The 27,529-nt window shown below is 41.6% G+C and overlaps 1 protein-coding gene across 1 annotated transcript in view; it reads right to left on the reverse strand.

Moving 5' to 3' along the window:
- Positions 1-27,529, reverse strand: part of LOC126194722 (putative helicase MOV-10) — a 348,426-nt gene that overhangs the window by 122,064 nt on the left and 198,833 nt on the right. Inside the window, exon 9 of the mRNA XM_049932971.1 lies at positions 26,138-26,309. Within this exon, the coding sequence (XP_049788928.1) occupies positions 26,138-26,309 (172 nt within the window). The remainder of the gene's footprint in view (positions 1-26,137; positions 26,310-27,529) is intronic.

The raw sequence follows: 27,529 nt of genomic DNA on the forward strand, positions 1-27,529 counted from the left end.
GACAGTCTTTTTGTTGTGTATACCTGCAACTTAGAATCTCCACTATATGGTGAGTAGCAACTTCCCTTTTCATAATATTGTTACATTTGATCCTGGATTTGCCATTGTTTGAAGTCAATGGAAGGCATCACTCATTAGATTCCAAATGCTATCAGTAGTTCAGCTAGCACAATGACTGAGCGTAGGGAGTTAAGATGGGATACAATAAGCACACATTTGTGTAGCTGATGCTACGTGAAGGTCAACGTAGTGTAAGAAATGATGCCGCTGTATAGTGTATGCCTGGAATCAAATGCTTTCTAATGATGAATCATATTATACTACATGGCAATCTGACGCAAGGGGGCAAGGGTTCGGTTTTCGTGAATGCCTATAGAACATTACCTCTCGTCATGTGTTAGTGCTCACAGTACCGTACCGAGGAGATGATGATGATGATGATGATGATGATGATACAGTATTGATGTTTTACCAGAGCTGGACTTAAGAAAACACAAAGCAGAAGGATATGAACAAATTTACTGGACTGTGTACTGCTTCCAGCATGGAAACAGTTCAGAGATGACTATTCTTTGTATCAGTATGACAATGAATCTTGCAACGAGGAGTATTTTTGAGGTTACTGTTTGTGGACACTTAATATTCCTGAAATGGACTGGCCTGCCCAAAGTCCCGACCTGAACCCTGTGGAACACCTTTGAGATGACTTAAGACTGTAGACTTCGCTCCAGATCCCAGAATCCAATACCACTACCTTATCTCATTTCAGCTCTTCAAAAAGAATGGGCTGGCACTCATCCACAAATATTCAGACACTTTACTGTCCCCAGTGGAGTTTAAGCCATCGTGAAGGTGAAGTCATCGTCGTCGTCGTCATCTCTAACCCAAAAGCTGATTTGATACAGCACTCAATGCTACTCTATCCTGTGCAGCCCCACCATCTCCGAATAATTACTGAAACTTATGTCATTCTGAATTTGTTTACTGCAAGCATCTCTTTATCCCCCCTCTATGATTTTTACCCCCCACGCTTGCCTCCTACAGTAAACTGGTGATCCCTTGATGTCTCAGAATGTGTCCTACCAACTGATCCCTTCTTCCCAATTCTATTTAGTGTCTCCTCATTAGTTACATGATCTACTCATCTAATCTTCACTATTCTTTTGTAGCACCACATTCCAAAAATTTCTATTCTCTTCTTGTCTGTGTTGTCCATGTTTCACTTCCATGCATGGCTACACTCCATTCCAATACTTTCAGAAAAGACTTCCTAAAACTTCAATCTATGAATAAAATGCATATTTGAACCATCAGCTACTTTTATTTTCAACCCAAATGTCAACTCTCATTCTTGGACCATCTTCACGGATGCTATCCAAAGATACGAATAATTGTATGTAGTATTCAGGAAATGCCATCTGTTCCTTTACATACAAGCGAATACTTACAGGGTAAACATGGTTTAAGTTACCACATCTCATCAGTCATTACTTAAATAATGTGTAATGCATGCCATGAATAACAATGTGTGGCACAAGACTCATATGAACACTAAATGTACACAGAGCAGTATTGAAGAGATCAGGAGTATAAATATTACTTTGTAAAAAATATTGAGTCGTTGGTATAAGATCTTTAAAAAATATTTTCATCGTATGGTATAAAAATATATTGTTGGCAAGTTACTTGTTAATGTGGAGGACTTGACTATCTTTGGTGAAAATCTTTGGTACAATTTCATACATAAACAGAGAACGATGTTGCTATCTCCAGGCGTAAGATAACACAGGAGTTACAATACAAGGTAGAAAACATTACACTGTATCATCTTCATTGCTTACACCTGATGAAATGTACTTAAACAAACGTCAAATATATCAAACACAATCGAAATTTCATCTGCAACATTAGAACAGGCTAAAATACAATTTTAAAAAACGGGTTGAAATGTCACTCAACATTCATATTCATCTAACTTACAGTAGTGAACAGCTATATTTAAAGGAAACCTTCATATGTAAGTAAGGTTTCATTACAGTGCTTAATTGGAGGCTTACTACATCAGAAATGCTAGTATAATAAAGAAGGGGATGGAAAAAAATAACACCAGCATAACCAAGCATGTATTCACATTTGGCTTTAAGGAATATTGACTTTAGCTGAAGGCATTACAGGCTCAGCCATTAAGTATATATTTTGAGAGCCATATATAAAAAAATCTTGACATAATCAATACAAGTGACTGCCAAACAAAATACGTATTTGCTTATGTACAGACTTAAAACCATTAGATGGAATGTAGACATCGAGCTGCAGATAACTTTTCTAATACAGGGAGCAGCAAAATGATCTGACTGTTTTTGCCGGCGCAGAGTTGAGCAAGTAGTTGGTAGGGGCTGGTGGGATAGGCGCTTTTCAGAGCCTACACGTGGACATTTTCAGCAGCCACAGAGTAGTGGTCGGTTGAGCACCGTGCATTTGTTGTCGAGTCGTTTTTTACAAGTGGCAATTCCTGTGCTACTGTGCACTGACAATTCTGTAGGCGTTTTAATTTAGGTGCATGAGGAAAAGTTCCAACATGCAACAATATTATGATGTGGGTGAGTAACTTCAGAGCTACCAGTTCAGCACTGAAACGGAAGTCAACAGGCCGTAGGAGGTCAGCACATATGCCAGAGAATATCGATAGAGTAAGAGAAGCTGTGGAAGCCAGTACTTGGCAGCTGACCCATAAACAAGCCGCTGCTATACATATGTCTAACCGCTCGGCAAGACAAATTTACATCCATACAAAATGGCTTTGTTCAACAGTTAAAGCCCAGTGACTATGCAAAGAGAAAAGCATTTTCAGAGAAAATGATTGATTTGATGACAGATGTAAAAATTTTCATCATTAGCAACAAGGCATATTTTCATCTGGGCGGGCAGTTATGTAAATAAACAGAACTTTCGTTGTTGGTCACCTACAAATTCTGAAGAAATGCATGAATCTTGTCTGTGTATTCCTAACGTCACTGTGAGGTGTGGTGTAACAAAAACTTGTGTCATTGGGCAATACTTCTTTGAAGAGGGTGGTCAAACGCTTACGGTCAGTTCACAATGTTATCTGTTGATGTAACAAAACTTCCTGATCCCTGAACTTTGGAGAAAACGCTTTGTGCGCAGTAGAATGTGGTTATAGCACGATGGGCAACTGCCCATACAACCAATGAGGTGATGGACTTTTGAAAACTAAGTTTCGTGGCCAAGTAATCTTGTGTTTCACGGTTACTGCATGACCAGCATGCTCCCCTGATCTTAGTGTTTCTGACTTTTTATTGTGGGGTTTCTTGAAATCAAAAGTCTGCACAAACAAGCCCTGCACATTGGGCAAACTTAAGGTGGCCATAATTCAACAAATCACCAACTTGTCTCCTGCAGTGATAGGGAAGGTGTATGACAGTTTTGGTGCGAGACTGGAAGATTGCTTCAACTCTGAAGGACTGCGGGCTTTCTAAATAATAAAAATGAAATGAGGTGGTGATGGTGTGGTGGCCCTCAACTATGTACCCTTTGACTCAGAGTTGAAACATTAAAAGTTTTGGCTGGTTTCATTGTCTAGGGGCTGGGACACATAGTTGCCACATTACAAGCCAAATACTGCTGAGTCTACAGTATACAATATGAATATGCAAATGAATTGAATGGTTGAAGGTTCCTATCACTCGGCAATTGCGAATTATAAGCGTAACATATAAATTTATAAATTAAAGATTGCAATTAAATAAAATCTGCAGGTACTATCTCAACGACTTTAAATGATGAGTACGATAGTAGAAGCACTTTTGAGAATGTGGTATATTTCTGCAAAACACTTATTGGTATTGATGGTCCAGCAATTAAATAAAATATAAGTTGAATAACAGGGAAACAATAGATTCCTACTTCATGTAATTAGTTACGAACAACAACACAGCTTACGAGATATTCATTTCTGAACACATACTACGCCTTCACTGCAGAAGCCACGGAAATCACACAAGATCACAGGTTGGCACTCCGAAATATTTCTATACTCCGCGACCACGGCAAACTTCTCCAAGTCTTTCCCACGACTCTGTGTATGTTGCATCCAGCACTTCCGTGTCATGTGCCGTACTGTCCGGAACTCGCTCTGATCCAGTCTCCCCATTCATGATCGCTGTGACTGGCTAGAGCGCTCGCGCCATGTCTTCAAGCCAACGTACCCACACAAACGTAATGAAACATACAAAATACTGGATTTATATTTAAATATAACTTGAAATTATATGATTATTCCCTACAGCTGGACCATAAACGCACTCTAACACACGTTATTAGATACATGAACAAATTTTAAACATATACCAAAGGAATAGAACAAAAGGTAGGCCAGTAGTCTAATGTCTCTGTGCTTTCTAAAACACAGTAAATATTTAACCAATTTCTTCATGAATAGTATATATCAGATATAAACAAAGACATAGATGAATAAATATATTTATAAGCATGCTACTACTATTTTTTCGTGTAACTGTGGAGTACTTATGGGCTGACGCGATCAGTAGTAATCGGCCACTTTGACCTCCAATAACTCATGTACTATTCAAGTTACATGCCTGTAATTGATACCAATTTAGGTTTACACTAATAGCTTTCTAAAGCCACATCGATCGACAAAATCTGAAGTGTTTAGATTTTAGAAATTCGTTGCTGGGTGTTACTTGTATAATTTACCGTCAGATACTAAACTAATAAAGATATTGAAAATCTAATTACACCATCAGAATTGTCTTGCATATAATAGTAATGTACATGTTTCTTTTTGAGCTATCATGATTTATCTGCCTACTATTAATTTCCATACGAACTGTGAAATGTCTGCCATTAAGGTTTCATGAAGTCTGCCATCTTTGGCCCTCCCAGTGCACAGCATCACCAAGGAATTCCCAGCCACATGCTCGATGGACCACGTGCTCCGGCTGTTGTGAGGCACCACGTGGATGCTAACGAGTTCGGCCCTGCCGGGCAGCCCGAGCAGTGGCTGCCAACTCTGAACTTAGAATATTTCCAGGGCACTACAACTCGCCCGTTACCTCACAGGACACCATTTGAAGGACATCTTCAAATTTTAAACTGATGAAATTTGTTGTTCCAATGTTATTTTCTGTAATTTCCATGAACAGCATTCTGTAAAAACCAATAAAACATTTTTTATCACTCTTAACATCTGTGTTATTTGTACTTTAAAACCATCAGATCTTTTTCCGCACCCTGTCTATCGATACATGATGGTTATGTACTTAATAGAATTTGACAGTAAACAGTTTTAAGTTAAAGAGAAATATATGACCTGTTGTTCATTAAAATGAGAACTACACCTTGGGAGTAGGAACATATTTTAGGCAAAGGCAACTTATTGACCAGAAGTTCACATCAAATATAATAAAAGTTAAAATAGAACTCCTGAATGTTTAACATACTCAACATAAAACAATATGAGAGATTTTACAAACATTTTATAAATGTTTATGATGAACAACAGTAATACATGCAATGTGGAAGTGTTGTCAAACCACTTGATATAAATGACACACAGTTTTCTTATATCTCCTATTAGGGTTCCTCATTACGCGACTGCAATGCAGATAATTATATTATGGTTTGTTATCCACAACCCGTGAATTACCATTGTTCACCATAAACATTTATAAAATGTTAGTAACTTCTTTCCTGTTGTTTGACATTAAGTATGCTAAACACTCATTAATTCTACTTTTAATTTTTATAATATCTGACATGGACTTCTGGTCCATAAGTTGCCTCTGCCTGAAATATGTTCCAGCTCCCAAGATATAATTCTCATTTTAATGAACAACGGATCATATATTCCTCTTTTACTTAAAAATGTTTACTGTCAAATGCTATTATGTACATAACTATCATGTATTGATACATCAGAAAGTCTTCTGTAGCCCGATGTCTACATTCCATCTAATGTCTGTACACAAGCACGTATGAATTTTATTTAGCAATCACTTGTCTTGATTATGTGAAGACTTTTTTTTATATATGGCTCTCAAAATATATACTTAATGGCTGAGCCTGTAATGCCTTCAGCTAAAGTGTTACAATGTTTAAAGAATGTTACACATCACTACCACTATTTTATACATGTTGACAATATCCCTAAAAGCCAAATTTGGATACATGGTTTGTTATGCTGTTGTTATTTTTTCCCCTCCTCTTCTTTATGACAGTAGCATTTCTGACATACTAAGCTTCCAATTAAGCACTGCAATGAAACCTTATTTACATATGAAGGTTTCCTTTAAATATAGTCAATATGTGACACTAATTGTTCACTACTGTAACTTAGATGCATATGAATGCTGAGCAACATTTCAACACATTTTTGAACATTGTACTTTAGCTTGTTTTAATATTACAGATGTGCTTTCCATTACGTTTATGATATAACTGACGTTTGTTTATATACATTTCATCAGGTGTACGCAATGAAGATGATACAATGAAATGTTTTCTACCTTGCATTGTAACTTCTATGTTATCTTACACTTGGAGATAGCAACGTCATTTTCCGTTTACATATGAAACTGTACCAAAGATATTCAACAAAGATAGTCAAGTCCTCTACATTAACAAGTAACTTGCCAACGATATATTTTTATACCATATGATAAAAATATTTTTTGAAGATCTTTGACCAACTTCTCAATATTTTGTACAAAGTAATACTTATACTCCTGATCTCTTCAATACTGCTCTGTGTACATTTAATATTCATATGAGTCCTGTGCCGTATATTGATATTCATGGCATGGTTTATCTATTATTTGAGGAATGACTGACGTAATGTGGTGGCTTAAACCATTTTAACCCTGTAAGTATTCATGTTATTTTTCACTTCTTTGTAAAGGAACTGTTGACATTTCCTGTATACTATGGTACATACAATTATTTGTATCTTTGGATAGCATCCGTGGAGATGGTTCAAGACTGAAACTGGTTGAAATTTGGGTTTGAAATAAGTCAGCTGATGAAACAGCTATTGACAGTCACCTTCCAAAAATGCTTAAAACTTAAAGCACCAAAGAAACTGGCATAGGCATGCGTATTCAAATACAGAGATTTGTAAACATGCAGAATATGTCACTGCAGTCAGCAAAGCCTACATAAGACAGCAAGTGTCTGGCCCAGTTGTTAGATCAGTTACTGCTGCTACAATGGCAGGTTATAAAGATTTAAGTGAGTTTAGACATGGTATTATAGTCAGTGCAAGAGCGATGGGATGCAGCATCTCCAAGGTAGCGATGAAGTGGGGATTTTGCTGTACGACCAATTCACGAGTGTACTGTAAATATCAGGAATCCGGTAAAACATAAAATCTCCTACATCAGTTTGGCTGGAAAAAGATCCTACAAGAATGGGACCAATGATGACTGAAGTGAATCGTTCAACATGACAGAAGTGCGACGCTTCCCCAAATTGCTAATGCTGGGCCATCAATAAGTGTTACTGTACAAATCAACACCGACATTGGAATGTTGATGACTGGAAACGTGTTGCCTGGTCGGACAAGTCTCATTTCAAAATGCATTGAGTGGATGGATATGTACAGGTATGGAGACAACGCCATGAATCCATGGACCCTGCATGTTAGCAGTGGACTGTTCAAGCTGGTGGAGGCTCTGTAACAGTGTGGGGAATGTGTAATTGGAGTGATATGGGACCCCTGTTATGTCTACATATGACTGACAGTGACACATATGTAAGTGTCCTGTCTGATTACCTGCATCCATTCATGTCCATTGTGTATTTTGACAGACTTGAGCAATTCCAGGAGGACAATGCAACACCCCACATGTCCAGGATTGCTAAAGAGTGGCTCCAGGTACACACTTCTGAGTTTTAAACACTTCCGCTAGCCACCAAACACCCCAGACATGAACATTATTGAGCACATCTACGAGACCTTGCAATGTGCCGTTCAGAATAGATCTCCACCCCCTCGTACTCTTAGGGATTTATGGACTGCTCTGTGGGATTCATGATGTCGATTCCCTCCCGCACCACTTCAGACATTAGTCGAGTCCATGCCACATTTGTTGGAACACTTCTGTAGGCTCACAGGGGCCCTACGAGATATTAGGTGCATTACTTTCTTTGCCTTTTCAGTGTATATTCCATGTTAATAAATTTCTCTTCTTCAGAAACACTTTCCTTCCCACTGCCATTGCCACTGCCAATCTACTTTGGTCATCATCATCAGTTATTTTGCTGCCCAAATAGCAGAACTCATCAACTAAATTTAGTGTCTTCTTCCTTAATCCAATTCCCTCAACTAAACCTGATTTCAGATGACTACATTCCATTAACCTCGTTTTGCTTTTGTTGATGTTCATCTTATATCTCTCTTTCAAAACACTGTCAATTCCCTTCAACTGTTCTTCAAAGATCTTCACTGTCTCTGACAGAATTATGTCATTGGCAAATCTCAAAAGTTTCTATTTCTTCTCCTTGAACTTTAATCCACACTCCATATTTTTCTTTAGTTTTCTTTACTGCTCGCTCATTGTACAGATTGAACAACATTGGGGATAGGCTACAACCCTGTCACACTCAATTCTCAACTACTGCTTCCCTTTCGTATCCTCTGATTCTTATAACTACAATCTGGTCTCTATGTAAGTTGTAAATAAGCTGTCTCTCCCTGTATTTTATTCCTGCTATCTTCAGAATTTCAAAGAGTATTCCAGTTAACATTGTCAAAAGCTGGTGGTGGTGGTGATTGTTGGGATGTTTAAGGGGGACTAAACAGCGAAGGTCATCAGTCCCCCATTCCAAAAACAGGCGAGCCGAAAATTTGCGGAGCAGGTAAAAACCAAAGGGGGGAGGAGACTCCCCCCCCCCCAGACACTAAAAGAACACAAATGCAGCAACAAACACTACAGACAAGAAGAGTACAGATGAACACCAGACAGAAAGAAACAGAAGAAAAGAAGATGGCCGGAGACTGGTTGACTGACCACGAGAACAAAAAAAGGGAAAGAGTCAACCATCCGACTATACACCAAAACAGCAACAAATTTTGAGAGACGCGAGGACAAAAGACACAGAAAGGGAAAGGTGCAGGACCTCCCTAAATAGAACCATAAAAAGGACTACCACGGATAAAATTTAAAACGTCCCAGCCATGGAGGCATCGTCGTATAAAACCAAAGGCAAATTGCCCGGGAGATTAAAAGACTGCCGGAGGGTGCACAGTCGGGGACACTCCAACAAAATGTGGGCGACAGTCAGCCGGGACCCACACCAACACAGGGGGGGATCCTCCTGACGCAAAAGATGGCCGTGCGTCAGGTAGGTATGGCCGATGCGGAGCCGACACGGGATGACAGAGTCCCTGCGAGAAGCCCGCAGGGAGGAGCGCCACACATCGGTCGTCTCCTTAACAGCCCGCAGTTTATTCGGGGATGTCATGCCACACCACTCAGCAGTCCACATCCCGAGCACCTTACGGCGCAACACCAACTGCTGATCGCGAGCCGTGAGGCCGATCTCCAAAGCTGGGGCGTCGATCGCCCCTTTGGCCAGCCTGTCAACACGTTCGTTCCCCGGTATGCCAACGTGACCTGGCGTCCAAACAAAGGCCACCGAACGACCAGAACGGGTAATGGCGGAAACAGACTCCTGAATAGAGGACACCAGAGGAGAAGAGGTATAGCAGTGGTCGATGGCCTGGAGGCCGCTCAGGGAGTCACTGCAGATGACGATGGACGTACCTGAGCAGGAACGCATATGCTCAAGAGCGCGCAATATGGCCACCAGCTCTGCAGTAAAAATACTGCAGCCAGCCGGCAAGAAGCGCTGTTCAACATGGGCAGTGTGAGCAAAAGCGTAGGCAGTGCGACCATCAACCAGGGAACCATCAGTGTAGCAGTCTCACAGCCCGAAAATGAGGCGAGGAGCGCAAGAAAACGGCGACGGAGGGCCACAGGCGGAACCGAGTCCTTGGGTCCCTGTGCCAAGTCCAGACGGACGGACGGCCGGGGCAAACACCAGGGAGGCGTAGGTGCACGGACCCGGAAGGGAGGCAGAAGAGGGAATGACCCCAGTTCCGACAGCAGGGACTGGACGCGGACAGCTATGGAAAGCCCAGACCTAGGTCGCCTTTCGGGCAGATGGAGGACCATGGCAGGGAAAAGCAGGCGACGATTGGGATGGCCCAGCGAGCAATGCACGTGGACAGCATAGTCAGCGAGCAGTCGATGGCGGCGAACCCGCAGCGGGGGAACCCCGGCTTCCACCAGTAGACTATCCACGGGGCTGGTACGAAAAGCGCCAGTTGCAAGCCGAACCCCACAGTGGTGTATGGGGTCTAACGTCAACACGGAGGGTGATGCAGACTCATAGGCCAGGCTCCCATAATCAAGCCTGGACTGCACAAGGGCCCTGTACAATCTCAACAGCGTGCAGCGATCTGCACCCCAGGACGTGTGGCTAAGGCAGCGGAGGGTGTTGAAGTGCCGCCAGCACTTTTGCTTCAGCTGAGTAATATGAGGAACCCATGTGAGTCGGGCATCAAAGACGAGTCCTAAGAAGCGGCAAGTGTCCACCACTTCAAGCAGGTGGCCGTTGAGGTAAAGTTCAGGATGAGGGTTGACCGTCCGACTCCTGCAGAAGTGCATAACTCGAGTCTTGGCTGCAGAGAACTGAAAACCATGAGTCAGAGCCCATGATGCTGCCTTGCGAACGGCTACTTGCAGCCTGCGTTCGGCGACTCCCGTAGTCGTGGAGCTAAAGGAGATGCAGAAGTCGTCGGCATACAAAGAAGGAGACACCGACGACCCCACGGCTGCAGCCAGACCATTAATGGCCACTAGAAATAAGGAGACGCTCAACACCGAGCCCTGCGGGACCCCATTTTCCTGTGTATAAGAGGAACTAGAGGTGGCATCGACTTGCACCCGGAAAGAGCGGCGCAATAAAAAGGTTTGAAGAAAAGCCGGGAGCCGACCACGAAGACCCCACTCATGCAACGTAGCAAGGATGTGATGCCTCCATGTGGTGTCATACGGCTTCCGCAGATCAAAAAAGACAGCAACGAGATGCTGACGTCGGGCAAAGGCCGTACGGATAGCAGATTCCAGCCGCACCAAATTGTCCGCTGCAGACCGGCCCCGACTGAAGCCACCCTGGGATGGAGCGAGGAGACTGCGCGACTCAAGGACCCAACACAAACGCCGCCCCACCATACGTTCCAGCAATTTGCACAAAACGTTGGTGAGGGTAATTGGACGATAGCTGTCCACCACCAGTGGGTCCGCACCGGGCTTCAAGATGGGGACAATAACACCCTCTCGCCATTGCGACGGGAACACGCCCTCGCTCCAAATGCGGTTAAAGATGGTGAGGACGTGTCTCTGGCAGTCCCTGGAGAGATGCTTCAGCATCTGTGCGTGGATGCAGTCTGGTCCTGGTGCCATATCAGGGCAATCGGCGAGGGCAGTGAGGAATTCCCTCTCGCTGAAAGGAGCATTGTATTTTTCAGAATGACGCGTGTGGAACGATAACGGCGTCTGCTCGGCTCGCTCCTTTAGAGAGCGAAAGGCAGGGGGATAAGTTGCAGTCGCAGAGCTCTTTGCAAAGTGCGCAGCAAGGCGTTCAGCAATGGCGGCAGCATCCGTGCAGACAGCGCCGTCCAAGGAGATCCCAGGGACACCCATAGGGGTCTGGGTCTGGTATCCATAAATCCGCCGGATCCGGGACCACATGAGCGAGGGGGAGACACGGGAGCCCAAGGATGAGACATACCTCTCCCAGCACTCCTGCTTACGCCGTGCAATAAAACGACAGGCCAAGGCACGGAGCCTCTTAAAGGCGATGAGGGTCTCTAGAGACGGGTGCCGCCTATGACGCTGGAGGGCCCGCCTACAGTCGCGAATCGCCTAAGCAATCTCGGGCGACCACCAGGGTACAGCCTTCCTCCGAGGGAGTCCAGAAGAGCGGGGGATGGCAGCTTCTGCCACCGAAATGATTGACGTGGTTAAGACACGGACCACCTCGTCAATGTCACCCGGTGGGGGAGACTCGATGGTTGCAGCGGAAGTAAAAGCCAGCCAGTCACCCCTGTGGAGAGCCCAGCGGGGCAGGCGCCCAGAAGAATGACACTGGGGAAGTGACAAATAGATGGGAAAATGGTCACTACCACAGAGGTCAGGATGCACTCTCCAGTGGAGGGATGGGACAAGTCCGGGGCTGCAAAGAGAGAGATCGATGGCCGAGAACGAGCCATGGGCCACACTGAAATGCGTGGGAGCACCGGTGTTCAAGAGGCTAAGGTCGAGCTGAGCCAATGCTCCACGGCACGACCGCGGTCATCGGAGACAGTCCTACCCCATAGAGGGTTGTGGGCATTGAAATCTCCCAGTAACAAGAAAGGTGGCGGCAATTGGGCCAGCAGCGCAGCCAGCTCATGCTGCGCGACATCACCATCCGGTGGAAGGTAAAGACTGCAGACGGTAATAGCCTGTGGCGTCCACACCCTAACAGCGACAGCCTCTAAAGCCGTTTGTAGAGAGACAGACTCGCTGTGAAGAGAGTTAAGGACATAGATGCAGACGCCACCAGACACCCTTGCATAAGCTGCTCGGTTCTTATAATAACTCCTATAGCCACGGAGGGCGGGGGTTCGCATTGCTGGAAACCAAGTTTCCTGCAGAGCAATGCAGAGAAAAGGATGAAGGCTGATAAGTTGTCCAGTTCCACTGGAGGATGTTATTGGCCATGTCTGAGAGAGGCGTGATGGGATTTGGAAGGCAGATTACGCCGCTGGGTCACCTGCTGCCTCCAATTGAGCACCGGTGCTAGCGCTATCCATGGCGTCTGAGGGACCGGCGAGATCGAGGTCCTCAGCGGACGCCAGAATTTCCACCTCGTCCTCAGACGCAGAGCTTGTAGGAAGCGGTGGGACGGGTGCCACCGCAATGTTGGTATTCTTGGGGACTTTCTTCTGTTTCTGTTTCTGTTTCTCGCGTTGTGCCTTCGGTGGTTCAGGCTTGGAGGGCTTCACAGGGTCAGTCTCACGGACGGACGACGACCGTGAGGCCCTACGACCAGGGACTGGTGGTTGTTTGAGCCACTTGCGGGTGTCTGCTGTGCCGCTGGTCGGAAATTGCGAAGGGAGGTCCCCAAGGGACCCCTTCCTTGCGAGAGGAGCCGAAGAAGTCTTACGCTTCTCCGGCTGGGAAGGGGAACTGATGTCCCCGAGTGTTGGGGAGGTGTTGCTCCTGAAGTAGATGGAGCAGGAGCAACAGGTTGCGAAGGGCCCCCCACAAGCAAGGGGGCTGGTGGATTCTGACCAATCTTAGAGCTGATTCGGGACGATGGGAGAACCGTCGTGGCAGCAGCGGCGTAAGTTGACGTCATTGCCACAGGATGGAGCCGCTCATATTTCCGCCTAGCCTCGGGGTATGTCAGGCGGTCCAGGGTCTTATATTCCATTATCTTCCTTTCTTTCTGGAATATCCTACAGTCCGGCGAGCAGGGGGAATGCTGTTCTCCGCAGTTAACACAGATAGGAGGCGGGGTACATGGAGTATCGGGATGCGAAGGGTGTCCACAATCCCGACACATGATGCTGGAAGTACAGCGAGATGACGTGCCCGAACTTCCAGCATTTAAAACACCGCATCGGAGGAGGGATATATGGCTTGACATCACAACGGTAAACCATCACCTTAACCTTTTCGGGTAAGACATCACCATCAAAGGCCAAGATGAAGGCACCGGTGGCTACCTGATTATCCCTCGGACCCCAATGGACGCGTCGGACGAAGTGAACACCTCGTCGTTCTACGTTGGCGCGTAGTTCGTCGTCGGATTGCAGAAGAAGATCCCTGTGGAATATAATACCCTAGACCATGTTGAGACTCTTATGGGGCGTGATGCTAACTGAAACATCCCCCAACTTGTCACAAGCGAGCAACCTCCGTGACTGGGCAGAGGAAGCTGTTTTGATGAGAACTGAGCCAGAGCGCATTTTGGACAAGCCCTCCACCTCCCCGAACTTGTCCTCTAAATGCTCCACAAAAAACTGAGGCTTGGTTGGCATAAAAGATTCACCATCAACCCGCGTACAGACAAGGTACTGGGGTGAATAATCTCCACTGCTGTCTTTAGCCATGCGTTCCTCCCATGGAGTGGCTAGGGAGGGAAATGATCTTTGATTGTATTGCTTGCCGTTGAGGTTAGACCTCGATCGCTTAGAGACTGCTGGTGGAGGCCCACCAGCGAGAGATGATGTACCACACTTCATTGCGGGTCATCCGCCCGGATGCCACCCACTCCGACCAGGGGCTCTCCCCATGGGCGCCACCCAGCCGCAGCAAAGACCACCTGGCAGGATGGCCTTTGCCGGGAGTCCCGATGCCCCAGAGGGATAGGCATCTACTCCTGGGCATACGTGGGGAGGTAGCAGCTCAGGCATCAGCAATGCGATCCCTGTGTAGTCAGGGGGCTACCACCAAGAGGGTACATGACGACCCCACCACAACGGACTGGCTACCGTGCTGGTTCTCGGGTGTCGAATATCCATATGTGTCAGGAGGGCAAAGATGGAAGTTCATAATGGAGGGCATGTATGCTGTCCGGAACACACTGCAGCTGATGTGGCTGGAAGCACGGTGCAAGGCCAACTCCATGAGAATATCGATTGTGCCCGATCTTAGGGCAAGAGGGATATATAATACACCACGTAAGGCGTCCTTCCCCAAATGGTACGCACTAACAGAAAAGTTTGAAATCTAGTGGTCAAACCCCTTAGGGGACCATCACATTAATGCCGAAAAGTTTGAGACTCCTTTTAGTCGCCTCGTACGACAGGCAGGAATACCGCGGGCCAATTCTTACCCCCGGACCCGCAGGGGGATGTCAAAAGCTTTCTCTGAGTCTACAAATGCTATAAAAATCATTATATCACCAAAAAGTGGCAATTAGTCTTGCTATGGGAGTGTTTTTAATAATGTATTAAAATCCTGTGCCGCCCTGCAATCCCTCAATAACGCAATGGATATTTCTTGCAAGACTTACATATGCAGTTGTGACATGCATCTACACAAAAGCTGGAGATATGACTGTATCTCGTGTTATCAAATATATTTAGAAAAAAAGACTGAAAAAAATGGAACTGCATAAAAAGGCCTACACTAGAATATTTATTCTCTTCAGGACATCACTGTCATCTGTGCCTCACTGTCATCTGTGCCTCACTGTCATCTGTGCCTCACTGTCATCTGTGCCTCACTGTCATCTGTGCCTCACTGTCATCTGTGCCTCACTGTCATCTGTGCCTCACTGTCATCTGTGCCTCACTGTCATCTGTGCCTCACTGTCATCTGTGCCTCACTGTCATCTGTGCCTCACTGTCATCTGTGCCTCACTGTCATCTGTGCCTCACTGTCATCTGTGCCTCACTGTCATCTGTGCCTCACTGTCATCTGTGGATTTGCAGAAAGTTTTCCTAATCAATGTAAAACAACTTTAACACATGATTTTCTGCCAGACCTGTGAACCGTTCTCTATTGTGTACGTCACAGTCGGTTTCCAGTATCTGGAGGAAAGAGATTTCCCCCAACCTGGAGACAATGGGTTCAGCTTACACTAATCCTCTTAAATGGGTGGCTGGAGCTTGCACATCTGCCTTAACAGAGTGTGTGACAGCTGTTTTTCACCACCTGTCTCAAAGTCCTAGCAGTGATCACCACATTACAGAAAATGCTATTAGCAGGAGCAGGAAAAAGCCAACAGATATGCCTGAATTCTGTGCCAAGGGTAATCGGATGAAAGGGGTAAATGCTTTGTAATTTTGCAGAGTGGTTTCAAAACTTGTGAACTCGTTGGCAGTGTTAGTCATGTTGACGTGGCAAGTTGTGGACACCATAAAGCAGAGATGGTGTTTTGTTTAACTGAAGTCGAGTGTTACTGATCCTTCACTGCCAACAATGTTCTTCCCTGTCTGATCACCACATTTTATGGTCAGTGCTCACTACTGAGGCAGCGAGTGAGTGTTCGTGCTCACCTAGTCGTCTCTTTAACAGGCCTGCTCTAGGCGATGGTCGCTGTTTGGTCAGCATGTGAGTGTTTGATAAGGAGAGGAATTTTATACTAGAGTGCGGAACTGTTAACTAGCTGGATGCAGTGCTTTCTGAATGATGCTAACTTAGTGACGTTTAACTGAAGCAAAATTCTATTTATTTCCATGGAAACCTGCTTGTTCTGTTTTTGAGAGTCTTTTGGTCTATCGACATTCAACTGTACACATGTTTTGTTGTTGTGGAGATTATCAGCAGAAGCTGTGACAAGTCAGTCAGTTGTACATATTGCAGTCCAGTGTTCGGGCCTCTGCCTCTTTACAAGAGTAGTCAGAAAGGTACTGGGCTTTGAATTATGGACTATGGAGTGGAGAAATTCAAGCCTGCCTCTTGGGTCAAAGCAATACATTTCACACATGCAGGAGTGCAGAGAATTAATCCAAGTTCTCCAATCAATTATTTCAATTAAATTTACCGAGCAGTTTGTCACACAATTTGTCTTGTGCACTGTGTGTAGTTGAGAGAATGTGGAGAATGTGAACTATGTCTGTGACTGCAAGGTGAACTTCACGATGCCATGCCCCATCACTGTTCTCCTTTGCGGTGTCAGGTTTCTCACAGAAATTTGACAGATGACAGGTGAACTTTGTACATAAACAAATATCCACATCATCACATGGTCTCTCTCTGTAAAAGTGGGGACTTTATGTGGATGCTCTGCTGTACTGATTTGTGTAAACAATGGTTTTGTTGGCAATGGAGTGCTGGAATTCATTTACAAAGGCATCTGTTTTCTTTTGTGTCACTTTCTAAGAAATGGATTCAAAATGATCTTCAGCATTTCAGGTAAGGGAAACTATACGGAACTGAAGTGATTGATCAAACTGATGGAGCAGTGGGACACAAGGTAGATGCTGTATTCATCAATTTCTAAAAAGCATTTGACTCAGTACCACTCCTATGCTTATTATCAAAAGTACAATTACACGGAGTGTCTGATACAATATGTGACGAAACTGAGCATTTCTTGGTGAGATGGATGCAGTATGTGATCTCAGGTGGAGAGTCATTTGCAGAGGGACAAGTAATTTTGGGTGCACCCCACTTCGAAGTGTGTTGTATGTTAATGACCTAGTGGGGAACATTAATAGTAACTTCAGACTTTTCGTGGATGATGCAGTTTCTACAACTAAGTAAAGTCTGAACGAAGGTGTACAAATATTCAATCAGAACTTGGTAAGATTTCAAAGCAGTGCAATGATTGGCAGCTTGCTTTAAATGTTTAAAAACATAAAACTGTGCACTTCACAAAATGAAGAAACATAATATCCTATGAATATAATATCAGTGAGTCACAGTTTGAACCTGTATACTCGTACAAATACTTATGTATAACACTTAGTAGATGCATGAAGTGGAACGATCACATGTGCTCGGTCGTGGATAAAGCAGGTAGCAGACTGGTTTATTGGTACAATATTAGAGGAATGCAATCTATTAACAATGGGGATTGCTAACAAATCACTTGCACTACCCATTGTGGAGTATTGGGCAAGTGTGTGGGACCCATACCAAATAGGACTAGCATGGTCATGGGCTTGTTTGACCCTTGGGAGAGTCACTGAGAACTGAACTAGCAGACTCTTGAAGATAGATGGAAACTGTCCCCAGAAAGTCTACTGACCAGAGTTTTGTGAACTGGTTTTAAATGATGATTGTAGGAATATACACAAACCCCCGTATATCACTCCCAAACGGAATATGAGATTAGATTAATTACAGTATGTACAGAGGAATTTAAACAATCATTTTTCCCATGTTCCATAAGTGAATGGAATGGGGAAAGCCCTACTAACTGGTACAGTGGGGCACAATGGTTCACGAATGTAGATGTAGATGTAGAGGTTGAGGTAGAAAAACTAACTCACTACAAGCACAGGAGTAACTAGTCACACCAACCAATACACAATTGGATCTCAAACAATACTTGAGACATTGTGACATGATGAGGTAACATCCTCTTACACCATACCCTTTTATCTGTTTTTACCAGAAGCATGGCAATGGTAAAAAATGTGGACAAATTGGAACAGAAAGGCACAGGCAGCATGACATGTTCCATTATTGCACTTATAACTAACTCCAACTCCCCACTCTTATTCAACCATGACACAGTTTCTGCAAGCAATGTGATTAGAAGTAGTAAAAAATGCGAAGTGACTAATGTTAAATACACTTCATGAAACATGCATTCTAATTGTGTGTACATACCTAGAAGAGAGTGGGTCATTTACATGAACTGAACACTAAAGTCAACAGGAAACACATTCTCTTGACAGCTTCCAATATTTTCAACCACCACATTCACAGTTGATGAACAATAATTGTTACGGGTTCCATAGTTAAGTATCATCCATGATGAAGCATTAAGTTCTCGACTATGCACATGAGACACAAAGAAATATGACAGTCTATTAATTACAAAGAGTCTGGTTTCATGAACTACTTACACTATGCAAATAATGACATTATTTAATTAGGACAACGGCCAGTTTCAAGGGAGGGGCCTTACAGAACAGCAGGGAAGTAGAGTTTCATAACAGTGAATGAGGGCACTGTTTACCCAGAGTGGCATGTTCTAACCATTCATCACCAGTCAGTTTCACAGAATGCACAGTAATGTGTCATGCTTTCAATGAGGACCATGCTTGCCTGTACTGTCTTCGTACAATCACGTCTTGTGACAAAGCAGGTGGATTATTTTCCAGCTCGTTTTTCTCCCTCTAAAATATTATTATTATTATTTCTTTACTTTCTCAGACTTTTTAGAAGTCTGGTTAAGAATGGAGTGACGCGGACCTTTATCAAGCGTCACTTCCTTTTTGCTGTACGGTACATGTTATATTGCATTTAGGAACTTTCGGGTAATTGAACATGTATCAATAATTACGGATTTCTGTAATTGTATATATATGTTTGGATGTAGCTGTATTGCATTGATGTATTGGTGGATATTGTGTGGTATGACTCCTGTAGTTGATAGTATAATTGGTATGATGTCAACTTTATCCTGATGCCATATGACTCCTGTAGTTGATAGTATAATTGGTATGATGTCAACTTTATCCTGATGCCACATGTCTTTGACTTCCTCAGCCAGTTGGATGTATTTTTCAATTTTTTCTCCTGTTTTCTTTTGTATATTTGTTGTATTGGGTATGGATATTTCGATTAATTGTGTTAATTTCTTCTTTTTATTGGTGAGTATGATGTCAGGCTTGTTATGTGGCGTTGTTTTATCTGTTATAATGGTTCTGTTCCAGTATAATTTGTATTCATCATTCTCCAGTACATTTTGTGGTGCATACTTGTATGTGGGAACGTGTTGTTTTAAAAGTTTATGTTGTAAGGCAAGCTGTTGATGTATTATTTTTGCTACATTGTCATGTCTTCTGGGGTATTCTGTATTTGCTAGTATTGTACATCCGCTTGTGATGTGATCTACTGTTTCTATTTGTTGTTTGCAAAGTCTGCATTTATCTGTTGTGGTATTGGGATCTTTAATAATATGCTTGCTGTGATGTCTGGTGTTTATTGTTTGATCCTGTATTGCAATCATGAATCCTTCTGTCTCACTGTATATATTGCCTTTTCTTAGCCATGTGTTGGATGCGTCTTGATCGATGTGTGGCTGTGTTAGATGATACGGGTGCTTGCCATGTAGTGTTTTCTTTTTCCAATTTACTTTCTTCGTATTTGTTGATGTTATGTGATCTAAAGGGTTGTAGAAGTGGTTATGAAGTTGCAGTGGTGTAGCCGATGTATTTATATGAGTGATTGCCTTGTGTATTTTGCTAGTTTCTGCTCGTTCTAGAAAGAATTTTCTTAAATTGTCTACCTGTCCATAGTGTAGGTTTTTTATGTCGATAAATCCCCTTCCTCCTTCCTTTCTGCTTAATGTGAATCTTTCTGTTGCTGAATGTATGTGATGTATTCTATATTTGTGGCATTGTGATCGTGTAAGTGTATTGAGTGCTTCTAGGTCTGTGTTATTCCATTTCACTACTCCAAATGAGTAGGTCAATATTGGTATGGCATAAGTATTTATAGCTTTTGTCTTGTTTCTTGCTGTCAATTCTGTTTTCAGTATTTTTGTTAGTCTTTGTCTATATTTTTCTTTTAGTTCTTCTTTAATCTTTGTATTATCTATTCCTATTTTTTGTCTGTATCCTAGATATTTATAGACATCTGTTTTTTCCATCGCTTCTATGCAGTCGCTGTGGTTAACCAATATGTAATCTTCTTGTTTAGTGTGTTTTCCCTTGACTATGCTATTTTTCTTACATTTGTCTGTTCCAAACGCCATACTTATATAATTGCTGAATACTTCTGTTATCTTTAGTAATTGGTTGAGTTGTTGATTTGTTGCTGCCAGTAGTTTTAGATCATCCATGTATAGCAAATGTGTGATTTTGTGTGGGTATGTTCCAGTAATATTGTATCCATAATTTGTATTGTTTAGCATGTTGGATAGTGGGTTCAGAGCAAGGCAGAACCAGAAAGGACTTAATGAGTCTCCTTGGTATATTCCACGCTTAATCTGTATTGGCTGTGATGTGATATTATCTGAATTTGTTTGGATATTAAGTGTGGTTTTCCAGTTTTTCATTACTATGTTTAGGAACTGTATCAATTTAGGATCTACTTTGTATATTTCCAATATTTGTAGTAACCATGAGTGGGGTACACTATCAAAAGCTTTTTGGTAATCAATGTATGCGTAGTGTAGAGACCTTTGTTTAGTTTTAGCTTGATATGTCACCTCTGCATCTATTATCAGTTGCTCTTTACATCCTCGTGCTCCTTTGCAGCAGCCTTTTTGTTCTTCATTTATAATTTTGTTCTGTGTTGTATGTGTCATTAATTTCTGTTTAATGACTGAAGTTAATATTTTGTATATTGTTGGTAGGCATGTTATGGGGCGATATTTAGCTGGGTTTGCTGTGTCTGCTTGATCTTTAGGTTTCAGATAAGTTATTCCATGTGTAAGTGTATCAGGGAATATGTATGGGTCTGCAATGTAACTGTTAAATAATTTAGTTAGATGTGAATGTGTTGAGGTGAACTTCTTTAGCCAGAAATTTGCTATTTTATCATTTCCAGGGGCTTTCCAATTGTGCGTAGAATTAATTGCTCGGGTGACTTCATGTTGCAAAATTATCACTTCAGGCATTTGTGGTATCATCTTGTATGTATCTGTTTCTGCTTGTATCCACCGTGCATGCCTGTTATGTTGTACCGGGTTTGACCATATGCTGCTCCAGAAGTGTTCCATGTCTCTTATGTTTGGTGGATTGTCTATTTTTATGTGTGTGTTATCTATTGTTTGGTAAAATTTCTTTTGGTTTGTGTTGAATGTTTGGTTTTGTTTCCTTCTATTTTCACTTTTTTTGTATCTTCTAAGTCGTTTCGCCAAAGCTTGTAATTTTTGCTTCTTTTCATCTAATTGCTCTATTGCTTCTTGTTGTGAGATTTTACCTAACCTTTTTCGTTTTTTGTCTGATATTTCATTTCTTATAAATTGTGTTAACTGTCCGATGTCTTTTCTCAGTTTTTCTATTCTGATCTGTAGCCTGTGTTGCCATGCTGGTTTTGTGGGTTTCTTCTGTGTGTTGGTTGGTTCTGATATCTGCCTAGTGTGTATATTTAGTGTAGTGAGTGCTCCTACATAAACCAGTAGTTGTAACTCTTCCATAGTTGTGTATTCATTTATTTTGTTGTGTATGATTGTGTTGATAGTTTTTATTGTTGTTTCGACTTGTGGGCTATTTGGTGGTCTATGCAAGAATGGTCTAATGTCTGTATTTGTGTCTTTGTATTCTATATATGTCAACTGAAATTTTTCTTCTATATCTAACATGTGTGTCACTTCGTATTCTATTTGTGCTTGTGCTGGTGGCTGTCTTAAAATTTCATTTTCCTCTGATTGTTTAATTGATGCGTGTTGTTCTTTGTTTGTTTGCTCTGGGATGTTTGAGTCTATTACTGTATTTTCTTCTTCTTGTGACTGTACATTATTTTGTTCCAGTGTTTGTTGTACTTGTTGTTTGATGTTTTCTAATTCTGACTGGGGTATCCTGTTATTTTTTATTATTACACGAATCTGATCAGCTAGACGTTGTTCTGTTAAAAATTTTAATTCTGGGTATCTGGTAATAAATGTTGTGTATACTTGTGATCTGTATCCAGTTGTGTTGGTTCCTAGGTTTGTTGCTTGGTAATAACAGAACATGAGGTGTCGATTAACTTCATCTGACCATCTCATCCTCTGTCTTTGTTTTCCTTATTATTATTATTATTATTATTGTGATATCTTTGATATAGTCATTTGTATGGGATGTGTACAGTACCTAAAAACCTTCCATATTGACTCAGAGTCAATTCAACTTAAACATATTAGATTACTTTCTTTCAAGTTTTCTGAAATCATAAGTATGGTTAGTTTGGCTGAAAAGGTGCTGATTACAAACATTAGTAAGTTCAGATTTCAATATATTGTTCATGTGTAAAAATATGCCTGATTACTGATTTTCTGATAAAGTAGATAAAAAGCTCTGTAAATAAGAGAAGTATCATACAACCAGCAATGAAAGTATGTTAGCAACACATACTCAGTTGATTTTGAAGTAATTAACAATTTTTGGTAAAACATCATTGCTGAAATAGAAACACATATTTGCACAAACTAGCCAGTATAATTCAACAGAAATTATTGCTGTATCTGGAAGTTCACGTTTAAATGAATCTCCATCCACTATTCAGATACTCAGAAATGAAATTTGTGAAAAACAGGCAAGCAACAATTGATAACATCAGTTTTAATTATTGTAAACTTATTAAAGAGGCTTTTTGGAAACCATTTTAGTTGCATCTGTAGAGCAAGATTTATGTCCAAAAATATGGAATAAGGTACTGCAGACAAAATATGGAATAAGGTACTGCAGACAAAATATGGAATAAGGTACTGCAGACAAAATATGGAATAAGGTACTGCAGACAAAATATGGAATACGGTACTGCAGACAAAATATGGAATAAGGTACTGCAGACAAAATATGGAATAAGGTACTGCAGACAAAATATGGAATAAGGTACTGCAGACAAAATATGGAATAAGGTACTGCAGACAAAATATGGAATAAGGTACTGCAGACAAAATATGGAATAAGGTACTGCAGACAAAATATGGAATAAGGTACTGCAGACGATTTCTTACAGATTATAAGTTGGGAAATGTACTGAATGTTATGTAAATTTCAATTTAGTGAGTGTTTTAATGACTGACTGAACTATTAATTATTTTCAGATTTGAGGGGTAGTGCTTTAAGAGCTTTATTCAGTGACTATGTTAATTATATATGCTTGCCACAAGTGGACTTCAGTGAATAAGTACTCTAACAATATTGCAGGATGTCTACCAAGTGCACTATGTGTCTACTTTTTTATCTGTACTGTAATTAAAACAGATGAAACTTGAACTGCCCATAAACAGCAGTTCATTAAGCGTCCAAGTGCAATTAAAGTGTGTGAAATGCAATTTTTGGTGTGGATTACATTAATGGTACAGCAGATTGTTCCCAACATCAATTCTTCTACATCAGGTTACCTTCCATTCGGAAATGCAAACCAATTTTTCTGCCACTTTCTATGGAGGCAATGCTAACAAGGCTAACTGTGCATGTAAAAATGGGTAGACTACAGTCTCTTTCTTTATGCAGATAACAGAAGATTCGTTGCTCTCTAGAGACAGGTGTGCACTGTAGCTCAGTCCATAAACAAAACAGAAAATTCCTTGGAAAACAACATTACTAAAATAATGATGAAGTAGTTTCCCACTATGGGTTAAACATTTTCTTGATATCATATTAGTTTCTTTATCACCACGACTGTGCTATAAATATGATATACTGTTTGTATTATAGGCGATAGGTTTACCACATTATAATATTAATAATTATGTACCATGCTGCTCACTGAAAAGAAATCAGCTGTGCACAACCAGTGACAGACATTACTGGAAAATAGGGAATCTTGTTGTGACTTCAAATCTCATACTTTAAACTTGGTGTTAAAGATGACTGCTGAGAGGAACTAAGAGAAAAGTGAAGCTCAAGCATACCAGCCCTATTTCTTATTACTCAATCAGAAGAAATATGTTATATGAAAATAATTAATATTCACAATCTTCAGAAATTGTTTAGATTTTTGAGTTAATGTCCTTAGACACCACACTACTACAGTGATAATCAGTAGTACATTTCTTTCCTACAAAACTCATTGCTTAGTTTTCCCTCATTACATCACATTACACTTTTAGTACAAAATTCTGTTTTTAAAATGTTCTCCTCTGGAGTTTCATTAGAGAGTGGGCAGACAATTCTTGTCTTTCATGGATAATACTGACCCACTTGTTTGCACATTGTCAGGCAGTATGAATCACAAAAATATGCCAATGAAAGGTTACTGTATCCCTACTGATGACTTCACGAAGTTGCACATGATCATACCCAAGTTACCAACAGATTTTATTTGGAAACTCTGAAAATCAACTTGTAGTTGTTTTGAAAGTGATTCACATACTTTTACCTATTTTTTTCCAATAGAAGTTAAATCTACTCTTCCTTTTCTAAGTGTCAACAACAAGTATTAGTGTACCAGCAGTATGCACATACAGGGGTAGGACAAAAACATGGAAACACTGCAAGAAATGAATGCTTGAACATAAACGTGAATGCTAACTAAGTCTACAGGTTGTGCTATTACATTTAACCACAAATGCCATCTGTGCAATGTCTTCAATATGTTACTAGTATCAGCTGTGGTCAGAACAAAGTTCTATATAGCTGTGAGAGCATTATGTCTTAGCTAAGCGAGTTTGAACATGGGCAGTTTGTTGGTGCTCATATGATGGATGTTTCTGCAACCAAGGTAGATGAAGTGTTTGGTATTTCAAGAGACACTATATTGAAGATTTATACCACATGCAAGGAGAGCAGAAAAACATCATCCGCTAAGTCACAATGCAGAAGAAAGTCTGTATCAAGTGATTGCGACAGATGCTCACTGAAGAGAATTTTGATGAAAAAGTAAGAGGAAAACGGCTCCAGGTGTCAAAGAAAAACTTAATATTGAACTCTGAAACCCTGTCAGCACCAAAACAACATGAAGGGACCTCCATAAGTTGGGAATTGCAAGACAAGCTGGAATTCCAAAACCACTTGTCACCGATGCCCATAATACGAAAATGTGGTACTGGAAACATAAAAACCTGCACTTTGAAGCAATGGAAGAATGTCATTTGGTTAGATGAATCTTGTTTCAGATGGTTTCCAGCAACAGGCCAGGTTTACATCCTAAGAGTGAAACATGGCATGGGTTACGTGATGATCTGGGCAGTCATATCATAATATACTCTGTGTCCCATGGATACACTGCAAGGTTGCATTACTGCCAACGTTTATGTGACCATTTTCACTGATCAGGTCCATCCCAAGGCACAAAGTTTGCTCCCTAGTGGTGATACTGAGTTCCATGATAACGTGGTCCCTGTTCACAGAGCTTGCTTCATCCAGGGCTGGTTTGTGAAAATGAGAATTAATTGTAGCATCTGCTTTGTCTGCCAAAGTCACCACATCTCAATATTATTGAGCCTTTGTGGCCTACATTGCAGAGAAGGGTGCATGATCACAATCCACCTCCATCATCATTTCCTGAACTTTCCACAATTTTACTATTTTGCAGGAATAATGGTATAAGATTCCATTCAAAAGCATGCAGTACCTGTTTTGATCCATTCTGAGACAACTGTAACCTGGTCTAAATGCAACCAGGTTTCCCACGCTGCATTAGGAATGGTAATGTGTTATGTTTTTGGCGTTTCCATATTTTTTTCCATACCCTGTGTAAATGTATTATTCAACAGTTCTGTGGAATCCCCAAATAAGATATTTCACTGCACATACCTCAAGCTTGAACTGTGATGAGCCACTGTGTGTAACGTGTTCCAGGCACACACCACACATGTTATAGACTTGAATACCCACCATTCCATCATACTCTTCTAAATATACGAGATCGTGCATGAAATGTACATAGTTCTTTCGTAGATTCGCATATCCATCATATATTGAAGTCCTACAGGCAGAAAAAATCTTTGTTATATTACATCATCAACTCTTATTTTAACAATGAAATAACATTCCCATAAATGAAGTACTACATCATAACACAATACAAAAATTTAATTTGATTGAATACTTTGAACTGTGATCAATTTCCCAGGCTTGTGTATACCCACAAAACATTGATAGCAACTGCGAGGGTCGCGCAGAAGTAATTCACTGCATTTTTTTCCTTCAAAAATTCTTTACTAAACATCATGAGAATTACACACAGGAAAGAATGGTGTTTTATCTACACACCCTATTTTTCCACGTAGCCTCCATACTGTTCTGTGGCCTTCCTCCAGCGCAAAACAAGGGCGTGTTGGTAATGTGCCAATCCTTGAATATCTGAGAGTGGGGATAGTTGCACCCACACATTGTTTGCCGATTGACACATACAACGCCAACTACCGAATCGTAATGCATGTCCTTGGTCATAACATCACCTTGCTCCAACGTGTCAGGTGTGACAGCCGTGGATGGTCTCCCCGACCACTGCAAATTGTGGAGCTCTGCTGAACCGCCATCAAAGGACCTCACCCTCCGTGTCCCGTGTCTAACTGTACTTCTGACCACAGCAGATGCTCCATAGACTTTGCACAAGAATCTGAATATTCCCCACAGTTTCTTTCTCCACAGAGAGAAATTCAATGACGGCACGTTTCTTGTAATGTGCATCACCTATTGCTTGTACTGTGCATCACCTATAGAGCCATTTTGAAATGGTCCTGCTGCTACGCTGTCTGTCGGAAGTGACGGAAACTTGGTGCACTTACTAAGGAGACTCCAAATAATACATACATAATGTTTTGCACTTATAGGATTGTTTTCGACTGAGGAAAAAAAAAAGTGGTGCATTACTTTCTGGGCAACCCTCGTAATTATTGCTGTGATGAAAAATAAAGCTCTTGTCGAAGATGATAATGAGGCTTTTCAAATTTAAAAGGGAGATATGGATTTCTGAAAGTCTAAATGTGATAGCCCATGAAATCTAATGCTGTTCAGACCTTAGTTAAGGAAGAAGATTAAGCTAGATAAAATGAGAAAATACAAAATTATTTCAAGAGCTCCAATGGTATGTTTACAGATGAAATGCACAACTCTGTTACAGACAGTACACAATAATAGACTGTGTGACGTCTCTCTGTCTGTGGTATGGATTTATCAATAGTAATTTTTGTACCACATTGT

Source organism: Schistocerca nitens, chromosome 7 (genome assembly GCF_023898315.1).
Source record: "Schistocerca nitens isolate TAMUIC-IGC-003100 chromosome 7, iqSchNite1.1, whole genome shotgun sequence".
Lineage (NCBI taxonomy): Eukaryota > Metazoa > Arthropoda > Insecta > Orthoptera > Acrididae > Schistocerca > Schistocerca nitens.